The following is a 13,084-nucleotide window of genomic DNA, read 5'->3' as shown; positions in this document are numbered from 1 at the left end:
ATGAACCCAATAAAATTATTGAATATAGAAAATATGCTCCAATTATTTTTTTATTTGTATACATTATTTCTTATTATATTATTACACCACTAAGCAGCAATGCTTAGCGCGATGAATTTGTTTCCTCGCGCATGTACTGAAGTTAAAACCCAGCGAATACTAAACAGAGATTTTGGAGTATGATCTACAGAGTGTTCAAGGTTGTCACCTCCTCAGCAATGCATGTAGATAAGGCCCATATAGATCATATTATGTATTTTGTACATTATAATTAGTTATTATTTGTAATGTAAACTAGGAATTGTATGTTGAAATATATATTATGGAACTGTAATTAATTTGTAGATCATGTAAATTATGAAATTATGTAATTATTTTATAAATTATGTAAATTAAGGAAATTTAAAAATTTTGCTTATGTAATTTGAGAATGTTTACATATGAATTGAGTATGGATAGATTTGTACAAATGAGTATGTGAATTACAAGAATTGAATGTGAGATGAATATGATGAGCATGAATGATATTTTTATTGTAAAATATTATTGAAAATTTCAAGCAGGTGAATAGTGAAATACGTCAACTGATAATAAAATAGGGGAAACTCCGCTGGTTTCTCCGTAGAAAAATAATTGATATTAAAATATAACGAGATCAAATTATTGAAGGAATAAAGTAAGATAAGATAGGGTGCTCCGGCATCGAATAGAAAGGTCCCTTAGACAAATCCCACATCGGCAAAGCACGGAGATGGTCTTGGATTCAAAAAGTAATGATATATAAAATAGAAAAACTAATCAGTAGAAGCGCCTTTTTGTGAAATGACCTGGAGAGTTGGAAGAATTCCAGGATTATGCGTGCTCGCTTAGGAGAAATCCTAGGATGGGTGACCTCTTTGAAAGTTCTCCATTCCACCTATGGGACAAAACCGTGAGGCTTATGACCAAAGCGGACAATTGCTCTAGTAGTTGGAGCCTGATCGTTACAATTCCAAATACAAAATTCAAACTCAACTCAAACCGCTACAAACATTATTTATCAAAACAAAATTCATCTCCACTATGATATATTATCCAAATTCATCGTATTATAATCCAATAAGATCAAATACTTGAAAATATCTTATCATTGCCATCCTTAATAACTAGACTCACAAATCTGAAGGAACATGTCCTTAAATTATGCAGAGATGAAACTTAGTTTTGGTATGCTAAAATTCATCTGATGATACTCTTAAACGTAAATTAAAAAATAATAATAATAATAAAATAAAATTAATTTTTTATATTACTTACTTTTATTAATTGAATATCATGATTTTTAATTTTTATAATGAGCAAACAATCATGTTATATATATAATTTTCTCAACAAACAATGACTAAATCTTAATATCAAACTAATTATTATAGTCATATAGATTTTTTTTTTGGTCATTTAACCTTGTTTGATACTATAATTCGTATCAATATTTAAAATTTATAAATCATATAATTTTCTAAGTAACACCAACTAAATATCAAAATATGCCCCTGAATTTTTAAGTCAAAAATTAAATTGTGTGTCAAATAAGGTCTTATATTTTCTAATAAGGCTAAATAAGTTCACACCTAATAAAATATATAATTTTTTGATGAATTTTACATGTTAAAAAGTATTTATTAATTTTAATTAAAATAAAATTTAAAAAAAAGGAAATTGAAAAAATTATGAATTTAATTTCTAATATTTTATTACTTTAAAAATAATAAAAAATTATTATTAATTATGAATTTATTTAATTTTATTTAAAAATATAATAAATTTATTTGACTCAGAATTTAATTCTCAATTTATTTAAATTTAATTAAAAATATAAAAGGCTCATTTAATGTTTTCCCCGCTAACTATCAGACGACGGTTTTGATACGCAAGCTAGAAAGCCGTATGACAGGGGAATAACGATATCATCACATTAAAATCACCACAAATTAATACATGGTCGGCACTTGGCAATGGGCCAATGGCAGCAATTTTTTTTTTCCCCGAAATGTCCCTTTCAATGCTGAAGGACAAGTTGACTACATGCTGACGATTGGAACGACCGACATACCGCATGCGTCCAATTTTCATTTCAATCACGATATCGATACATGCCGACCCAGCTTTCTCTACCTGCCCGAGATTTTTATTTTTAAGCTTCCTCTTGTCTTTAACGATTGTTCTCGCTTGCGTTATGTGAATATTTAGCTTGGATTATTGGTGCGTAATCCAATGGACAATAGTTTATTTTAATCAATAATTTATGAAATTCCCAGCAGTCTGCTCTGAAAATGAAGTGGGCGGTGACTCTGTAGCCATCTATCTAACTCTAAGCCGTTGAAGGCATTTTACAGAAAGGGCTATCAAAAGGGTACAAAAATAAAATTTCTTGTATTGATTTGCGATTAATGGTTAATTTATTGATAGTTGAAGATGACAAAAGGAAGTACAATGGATGTACTGGAGTGGCGTGGCTTGATAGATCCTTTGAGCAATTCCACCGAACATAAATTTTTTAAATCAAGTGATAACAATCCGCATTAACCACCTTCAACGATAATAATAATATAATAATGCAAGTGGCACAATCACTACATTAAGTGGCAAAAGGCGAGGATACACAAAAGTCAACAAAAAGAAATTTTATTGTTCTAATTAAATTAATAATAATAACATTAATAATTTATATTTTAATTTCTTAAATAATAAAAATTAATCCTAAAAATTTAAATTATAAGTGAAATATATTAATAAAAACTTAAATTTGCTAATCTTGTTGATTATGCCTCATATGTGGTTTTAGTCTAATTCAGAAATAAATATATATCTCCATTTAAATACAAGAAAATTATTATTTAATTTTTATATTTTAATAAAATTAATTATTTAATTTTTATATTTTAAAAAATGTATTATTTAATTTATATACTTTATTTTTATTGAACTATTTAGTCATTTTATTAATTTTTTCATTAGTCAATTCTAGTTAAATTATTATTTAATCTCTATATTTAAAAAAAATTAATTAGTCGATTACTGTATTTTAAAAAATACTACTATTTAGTTTAATTATTTTAATAAAACTAATTAATTGGTCCATTTATTTTGAAAAATATAATACTATGAGATAAAAATAAAAATTTACTATGTAGAGATTAAATCTAAATTTACATTTTTTTTTGAATTATTCAAATATTTTCATCCAATTTTTTAGATATCTTTTTTACGTTTTCTCTATGGAAAACCAATTTTTTATGATTACTTAAATATCTGAGAAAACTGATTAACTTTTTGCACAAAATAGCTTATACTATTTTTATCAAAAATGAAAATAGAGAGAAGATGGGGGAGAAGAGTGTAGGTGTAGAGAAAAAAAAATGGAGAAAGAGAAAGTGAGAATAAAAGAGAGATGTAAGATAGAAGATTTAGGTAGTTTAAGTATAAAAAATAATTATAAATTTAAATAATAATGAAATCAAATTAGACTATTAAAAAGATTGATTAATATATTTTTTAAAATATAATAATTAAATAATTAATTTTATTAAAATAAAAATAATTAAATAATAATTTAATTTATATTAACTAATTGATGAAATGAATAAATAATTTAGTTTTGGATCTTCCTTTCTTTCTTTTGCAGAGAAAGGAAAAAGAGTGCGCGTGAGAGTGCTCACAATGGTGGGCCCAAAATGTAGAGGCCGATCTATCTTTTTCAGCACAGTACAAGCCACAGGTGAAATTATTGTTTTTCTATATCCATGTTTCTCTCTTGCAAAAACAAAAAATTAACATTTGTTTTTATTCTTCCAGTCCTTCTCAAAATAAAAAAAAAAGAACACACATTCTTGTTGTTCATAAATTGATTGTTAGGTTTCAAATATTAATTATATCCCAAGATTAAGCAATTAGCTTTGTGGTAATTAATATAAAAAAAATTATTATATAATTTTATAAATAAGACAAATTTCTTTAATCAATACATAATTGAACCTAATGGCAGAGTTTTCAGATTTCCATTCTATTGTCTAGTCTCTTAACTATTTTTCAACAAAGCAGGATGGAGGTCATGAATATTGTAGGTGTCAACATATGTGGAGAAGTTTCATTACAATGGTCCCATGGAGTTTGTACTATTTGCTCTCTTTGTCATGGCAAATTATGCAATATATTGGATGTGTTAAAAAATAATGCTCTATACACTTACAAAAAATCAATTATTCATTTCATTTAAGAGATGAGATCACCCATTGTGAGTAAATATGCACATACATAAATGGCACACAATAATTCGCCTTTTGTCACTTATTTCTCCAGGTTTTCATCATTGCTCTGTCAACTAACATTCACCCCAAAATCCAACAGCTAAACTACACTTTGAATGTTAGCTTTCCCGACAGTAGCTTTGCTCAGTCAATCTAGTGATCAGTATTGCCGTCTTGGAATGTTCTGCTAAATGTATCCAATGAATCTTTTGTCATTATTTTTTTTTTAAATATTATTAATAAAATATAATTATTTTAAAAAAATATTAAATATATACATTCAAAAATAGTATATTATTTTTTAACAGGGGGTAACAACATTGAAAATCTCTTGAAGCTTTGAAATCAAGCTATACATTATTTTTGAACTTTTCCCATTTATGAATTTATGCATGGACAGAATTTTTTTTCCCCATTAGGGTATCCTTTATATTCATTTTAAGGTAAAAATAGATTAATATCTTTAAAGTTCGTGGATGATTACTAAATTTTATCACTGTATTTTATATTTATTCTACTCAGAAGAAAGAGAGAAAAAAAAAAAGTTCTGCAAGTTCAATCTTATGAAAATTATAAAAATTAAAATAAGAGGTAATGGGATCTAACTTTAGGTAGCTGCAGGAAGTTTTAAGGATATTTGATGGAAAAGGGCAAAATCGCAAGTTTTGATGACAAAACTCTTTAGAGAAACCAGATCGATACATAAAGCCAGCAGTAAATGTGGTTGGAGTCACTTCTTGGTAAAAGTTCTTATGATTGTCCCCATCATAATTTTATAGCTCTAGCCTTAATGCTTTCAAGCCATCAAAATGATATGTGCGGCGAAATCAACTACCCACGGCCGCTTCTTGCTTACCAATCATTAGTCTCGTGTCATTCAAGTGCTCACACGGTAGCGTTTATATATACTCAAACCCGATGTATGATAAACATAAGCCTAACGTATAAAATATATAGTGAAATTTATTTATTAAATATATGAATTTTATATATTTATAATTTTTTATTTATAACAGACTAAATTTAGATAATAAATTTTTATACATATAAGGGTGAGCAGTATTTAATTTGAATTGAATAAACCAAACCAAATCACTTTAATACAATAATTTGAGTTTGGTTTAATTTTGAATTTTAAAAATTTCGGATATTTTGGTTCGATAGTTTTGAAGAAAAAAATTGGTTAAATTGAACTGAATTATTTTATTGATTTTTAAATTACTTTATTTTTATAGAAAATTTATGTATTATATGTATTTTTACATATATAAATTGTTTAATTTTATTGATTAATAGTTATTAGTTTCAAATCAAGGTTAAAATCAGCCCAAATGACTTGAAAATCAAGTATAAATAAAAAATCCATCAAAGCTCAAAAATTGATTGGTTTGAATCTAATCGAACTGAACTGAATTAGAGCAATTCGGTTTAATTTTGTATGCATTTGATTTGATTCGATTTTTAAAATATATGATAATTAATTTAGTTTTGATAATTAAGTTCGATTTGAATCGAATTCTCAATCCTACATATATATTCCTTTATCTTTATTTTTTTTAGTTATTTGTATTTGTATTTATTGATTTTTAAATTGCTTTATTTTTATAGAAAATTTGTGCATTATATGTGTTTTTACATATATAAATTATTTAATTTTATTGATTAATGGTTATTAGTTTCAAATTAAGATTAAAATTAGACCAAATGACTTGAAAATCAAATATAAATAAAAAATTCATCAAAGCCTAAAAATTAATCAGTTTGAATTGGATCAAACCGAATTAAAGCAGTTCGGTTTAATTTGATATGCATTCAATTCGATTTGATTTTAAAAATATGATAATTTAGTTAATTCGGTTTTGATAATTTGATTCAATTTGAATGGAATTCTCAATCCTACACATATATATTCCTTTATCTTTATTTTTTTTAGTTATTTGTGTTTGTATTTATGTGACGTAAAATGATTCACATAATTATTATCTCAATTAATTTGAGATTAAAAACTAATTATTGTTATATATATATATTTCTATTTGTGGAAGTTATTTTCACAATGTATGCATGGGTTAACTCCCCTTTAAAAGTTACCATTTTCACAAAACGATGCACCCATCATGGGTAGATCCAACAATTCCACAATATGTGCATGTGTTAACTTTCCTTTAAAAGTAATCATTTTCACATAGCCACCTACCATGGGTGTATTCATCTTCCAACATGGAGTCTTATATATTTGGCTTAATTTCATGCAATCATGGTTTCATAGTCATCATTTATACTCCTTTCTTGGAAGAAAAACTCATCCCTCTCTTTCCCTCTCCCAGACATGGAGGATTCAAGAGAGCCGCTTCTCTCTCAAAGAGAGGACCAAAACCCCAACCATCACCATGAGGATCTAGACCGTCTACACTCACTTCCCATATCAACAACAAGCACTTATTCCTTCGTCCTCGATGCCGATGACATCCCTCCTATCAACGGCATCCGTGATTTCTTCAGAGAATTTTACAAGGAGTCCAAAAAACTCTGGTACCTGGCCGGCCCTGCCATCTTTACCTCCGTTTGCCAGTACTCCCTCGGCGCTATCACTCAAGTCTTCTCCGGTCAAGTTGGCACCCTGGCCCTCGCTGCCGTCTCCGTTGAGAACTCTGTCATCGCCGGCTTTTCCTACGGCTTCATGGTATATGACAACGTATATATTTATTAAAACAAAGTCAATACTATTGAGTCAAAGCTGATTAGTACACATATATAATACCATATCTGCTTATCAAAAAATACCATATCTGCTGTGTTCATTGATTTTCGTATATATATATATATAGATATGTTTTGGGTTACAATAAATTGATATTGCTGATGATTTATACGTGGTAATAAACAGCTTGGAATGGGAAGTGCACTCGAAACGCTATGTGGGCAAGCATTTGGAGCAGGGCAGCTTGATATGCTAGGAATCTATTTGCAAAGATCATGGATCATTCTTGGTACTACAGCCTCACTTCTCTCATTGCTGTATATCTTCGCCGCACAACTTTTGAAGCTGATTGGGCAAACAGCAGCCATATCAAAGGCAGCTGGGATATTCTCAATCTGGATGATACCACAGTTATTCGCTTACGCCATGAACTTCCCTATGGCAAAATTCTTGCAGGCTCAAAGCAAGATCATGGTCATGGCCTTGATCGCAGCTGCAGCCTTGGTTTTGCATACATTTTTTAGCTGGCTTTTGATGCTAGATTTGGGATGGGGATTGGTTGGAGCAGCGGTGGTGTTAAATGCTTCTTGGTGGTTCATTGAATTGGCTCAGTTTTTATATATTATTAGTGGAACTTGTGGGCGAGCTTGGAATGGATTTTCATGCAAGGCCTTTCAAAACTTGTGGGGTTTTGTTCGCTTGTCTCTTGCATCTGCTGTTATGCTTTGGTAAGTTATTGCTCTCCATTTTTTTTCTACTATAACTTTATTATTATTATTTGTTTTATGAGGATATTGCATGTTGAAGAATCAAAATTGAACACTCAGTGGACTGGTTGTTGAGTCACTTAATTAAGGTCTGTTGAGGAAGAAACCAAAGGAGCTGAAATTTACAATTTCATCTTGAGATAAGCTACATCTTCTTCTTGGCTTCACGTGTGATTGTCATGTAGTATTATTATATCTCAGGTCTCCAAAAAAAAGCTTTATCCCCCACTCTCTAATTAATTAATTTCTGATTGCACACTCTCTAATGGGACACAAAACACATGAGAAGATCTTTTCCTGTTTAATTATTAATATTTTTTAATCTGAATTAAAAAATATAAAAAAAAATTTAAAATTTTATCTGAAGCGCGATTCCAGCTTGTCTGTACGTGTAGCTCATCGATGCATTTTCAGATTTTGTCACAGATCTGAAGAATAACGTAGTTTAATTTGGTAGCCAAACAAATAAATAAATTAATAAATAAACGTATAAAATTAAATTAAAAATAAGTAAAATTCAATTTAAATAGAAAAAAATAAACAAATTGATTTAACTTAAAATTTTAATTTAATCTTTTTATGAGTTTATTTGATTAATTATTGTTAGATTTATTCCAAAAAATTAATAAAATTAAACTGAATTAAATAATTTATTTTTTAATTTATCATTATTAAAATTTTAAATTAGAGTTTATTATTACTTAAAAAATATTCGAACAAATTTAATTTTATATATTTTAATTAATAATTTTTTAAAAAATTTATTTTTGTTAATAATTTATATTTTAAAAATTTAATAATTTCATAAAAATATTTTAATTTTATTTTATATAAAAATAAAATATATAAAAATTTATAAATATTATTTAAAAAAATATATTTTATATTTAATTAAATATTTATATAAATAAAATTTGAGTAACAAATTCTTAAAATGTAAAACCTAAACCCGTCATGAGTATTAAATTTCAAACCAAAGCTTTCCTAAATCTGATTGTATACCCAAACCCATCTTATTAGAGTTGAATCAAATCTAATACCTGCAAAATCTTGACCATTGTTATTCCTATTTGAAATGAGCACAAAATAAGCTCAAAAGAACTCAAGGTGAAATCCAAACTAATAAATCGAATCAAATCATACTAAATTAAATTGATTTGATTCGGTTTAAATTAATTTTCTCCCTAATTCAGTTCAATTCAATTTAATCCATTATAAATTTTAATTTATTTGATTTTTAATTTTTCAAACCTAACCGAATCAATTATTCAATGCTAACCTCTAAATCAAATAAATATGTTAATAATTAATGTTGTTGTCAATTAATATTGGTTAGCTTAAAAAAGTATGCATAAAAGATTTGCTTAAGTTATAATAATTATATTTAAAATCTTTGTGAGCGGCTGCAGCTTAGAAGTTTGGTATTTTATGGCATTGATACTCTTTGCTGGATACTTAAAGAACGCAGAGGTTTCAGTGGATGCCTTGTCCATTTGGTGAGTATATATTCCTTTAATTATTATTATTATTATTATTATTATAATATTTATTTTTTATGCTGGATTTTGCTTACTTCAGTAATTGACTGTGACTATACGACATCCTCTGTTTTTTAAAAATATATGATTTATTAAGCTTATATTATTATAATTTGGGTTTTCGGATTCCCACAGTATATGTTTATTTTCTGCTAAATGTATTTAAATATTTATATATTTAAATATTAAATTATTTTTACTGTGCACTGCAGAAACTATAAATTATAAAAAAATAAAATAAACACACAAAATAATAATATTTACGTGATTTACCTTCTAAATACAAATAAAGAAGATTTTAATTTATGTATCATGAATGGTTAAATTGCAGCATGAACATTTTGGGCTGGATGGTCATGGTAGCTATTGGAATGAATGCAGCTATAAGGTTTGTTACTGCTGTATTTATATAAGTTGAAATGAAGAGTTACCAATTTCATTAATGATAATGTGTTGATATGCATGCAGTGTAAGAGTATCAAATGAACTAGGCGCAGGTCATCCAAGAACAGCAAAATTTTCAGTAGTAGTGGCTGTTATATCAGCCCTCATGATTGGTGCCATTCTTGCTCTCATTCTCATCCTCACAAGAAATAAATATCCATCTTTGTTTTCCACGGATTCTCAAGTTAAAGAACTTGTCAACGATCTAACACCAGTCCTTGCTCTCTGCATCGTCATTGACAATATTCAGCCTGTTCTCTCTGGTAATCAAAAATTTTACCATCTACATATATAGATAGCAATTTCCATAGTTTTTGCCTTGTGATTCTCTGTTTTTTTTAATCTGATTCAACCAATATTTGACTTCAAAATTTCATAGTTTTTCTTTCTTTTTTTTTTCGGTCATTTAAGGTGTGGCTATTGGAGCAGGATGGCAAGCAATTGTGGCTTATGTGAACATAGCTTGTTACTATGTGTTTGGGATTCCTCTGGGTCTTATAATGGGTTATAAACTTGATATGGGTGTTCGTGTAAGTCTTTTCTTCTTTATGCTCAAGCCCTTTGATAATTATGATAATTATTTGATTATAATAGAGCAGATTAATTAAGTAGATAAAACTAATTAATTATTATCATAATGGGCTAGAGGGAAATTATTAGAGAACTAATAGTTTTTGATTTTGGGCCTTGTTTAGGGGATTTGGTATGGAATGTTGTCAGGGACTGTAGTACAGACTGTTGCCCTTTTCTTCATGGTCTATAGAACAAATTGGAACAAAGAGGTAACCTTCCACATATTATGGGTTTTTTTTTGTTTGCATAATTTAATTCAGTTAGTAGAAATATATGCATACAACATTCAATTGTTAAAAAAAAATTAAATTTTTGTGATGTTGCAGGCTTCTATTGCTGAAAGCAGGATTAAGAGATGGGGAGGACATGATTAAAGATTCAGAAGCGAAAAACAATGAAAAAATAACCTAGTCCTGAAAGTGAATGGAAATGCACCATGGATTGTGATTCTTTGAAGGAAAAGCAATGATTTATCAATAATTTTCCAGGGAAAATATGCACTTCTCATCAGAAAACTTTTCATTTTCTTTAGAAGAAGATCAGGATATTGAAACCCCAAGACTTTTGCTTACAATTATCTAGAGGTGTACTAATGTGTAGACCCTGCCATGGCCAGTTTAATCTGGAATTGAAATTTATTAAAATTGCATTGATGATCTTAAAATCAGATCGAAATCGGTTAATTCAGTTAGGGTGTATAATATTTAGTTAAGTAATTTTAATTTCTTAGTATTAATCAGAGTTCAAATTCAAAATCCTACAATCCTGAAATGTTGAAATTAATATTGAAAGGCGAACTTTTTCAATTTATATGTCATTGTGAAACAAAAATCATTTCATGTTAATAAAATTAAGCAAATTTAAAGAAAGAAATTAATTAGACAACTTTTAATGGTGGGGTTATCATCTCCAATCAACAATAAGAGTCAGCTTCTGGTAAGTCATACATGCACAATGGTGACAATCATGTTTTGGCTATAGAATGATAACTAATAAGAAGGGTATATATATAGGATATAGGTAGCCGTCCTCTCCATATACACGGCTCCATCCCATATAAGCAAAGGTGAATTTAAGATGAACACGTCTACATTTTTATCCTCGCTTTATAATTATAGTTTAGTTTTGTTAAAGTTGAATTTTTATAATCATAGTAATCCCTCCACTCTTTGCCATACACATCTTTATTCCTCTTTTCCCTCCACTTCAAATTTAAAACCCCATTTAGCATCGAAAATGCTAAATATATATGAAAGACAGAGAGAAAAAGAGAGGACATGAGAGTTCTGAAGGAAAAAAAAGAAAAGTAGATATGAAAGACAGAGAAAAAGAGAGGACATGAGAGTTCCATATTTATTTAGTTTATTAGTTCTTTACTAATCGTAACAACAATGTTATGTTAGTTTTAACTATCCAATTTTAGTTAACAGAAAGTTATTAATTTATTAGTTACTTTGTAAATAGAATAAAAACTCATCTCTTCGATGTTTTGAGAGTGTTTGGTTTAATTTATAAAAAAATTAACTTATAAGTAGTGCTTATAAGCTAATTTGAGTTTATAATCATTAAAAGTTATATATTATTTAAAATGCTTATGAATAATTGGTAAGCAGTTGATGTATTTAATAAAAGATAATTTATAAGCACATTTATTATTAAAATGACTAAAAAAGATATTAAATGAGATATGTAGTGAAGTTTTAAAGATTAAATGAGGATAACATATTGAAATACTTGGTCAAATTAACTTATAAGTATCAAAATGAAAGTTAATTACCCTAGTAGGACGGAACTGAATTTGTGTTGGAGGAGCCATGGCCTACCCTAGTAGGATGGAACTGTATTTGTGTTGGAGGAGCCATGGCCTCCCCAAAGGTTTTTAAAATTAAAATTTTGCCTATAAAATTTAGAATTTTCTTTAAAAAATTACTGTTTGCCCCCCAAAACTTTTAAAATTTAAAATTTTACTTATAAATTTTAGTATTTTTTTAAAAAATTACTATTTGCCCTTCCAATATTTTTATTTTTATCTAACCTTTGTATTTTTATTATTTTTTTACATTATCTTATTTTGATCTCATAATATTTTATATTTTTATTTTAATTCTTATATTTTATCAAGATTTTATTTAGTTTCTTTTTAATATTAAATTTTGGCCCTCCAATCTTGAATTTTTAGCCCTTGACCCAGCTTATTTTTTTCGGCTTGTAAGCTTATATAATGTTCTAAACAAATAGGTAAGCTTAATTTTAAAGTTTATAAGCTGATCAAATCAGTTTATAAATTATGACAAACACTCTCTTTGCTTGAATCTATATTATAGTTACTAGTTTGCTCATGGTATCAGAGCAACAACTTGCCTAAGATCTGATCTTACTTCTTCTTCATTTGCATTTGTTCTCTGGAATCTATAATTGATTTGCGAAGGCTGAGGTTATGGAGTAAAGGGAACCACAGAGAATTCGTGGGAGTGAGAGCTCAGATTTGGGCAAATGGAGATCAGAACTTTAATGGAGATGCCGTGTTGGTCCATAGCTCGATCGGACAATCCTTTCATGTAGAGATGATAATGAAATATTAGCTAAAGATTGGAGAATGACCAAAGAATTAAAGCAGTTGATCTATAAATCAAACTCAAAATTAATAAATAAATAAATAAAAATAATGGTGACCAGTTGCGTTGTGGAGCAAGGTAGCTGATTCTTCCCTTTAAATGGTTCCAAATTACTAACCACTTGAGAAAATTATTCGATTTTACAATTGGCATGAAGCTT

At 28.1% G+C, this 13,084-nt stretch overlaps 1 protein-coding gene across 1 annotated transcript; it reads left to right on the top strand.

Annotated features, from left to right (window-relative positions):
* Positions 1–6,549: 6,549 nt before the first annotated feature.
* On the top strand, positions 6,550–10,886 carry LOC110640672 (protein DETOXIFICATION 29-like). Its single transcript, XM_058149699.1, has 8 exons — positions 6,550–6,969; positions 7,174–7,715; positions 9,164–9,250; positions 9,624–9,680; positions 9,761–9,999; positions 10,148–10,266; positions 10,432–10,518; positions 10,636–10,886. Exons 1-8 carry the CDS (start codon positions 6,616–6,618, stop codon positions 10,681–10,683), a joined length of 1,533 nt encoding a protein of 510 aa, XP_058005682.1. The 5' UTR covers positions 6,550–6,615; the 3' UTR covers positions 10,684–10,886.
* Positions 10,887–13,084: the final 2,198 nt, after the last annotated feature.

The sequence above is a fragment of the Hevea brasiliensis genome, chromosome 7 (assembly GCF_030052815.1).
Source record: "Hevea brasiliensis isolate MT/VB/25A 57/8 chromosome 7, ASM3005281v1, whole genome shotgun sequence".
Taxonomy (NCBI): domain Eukaryota; kingdom Viridiplantae; phylum Streptophyta; class Magnoliopsida; order Malpighiales; family Euphorbiaceae; genus Hevea; species Hevea brasiliensis.
Note: the sequence above shows the minus strand (reverse complement) of the source record. Positions and strands in the feature narration are given on the sequence as shown.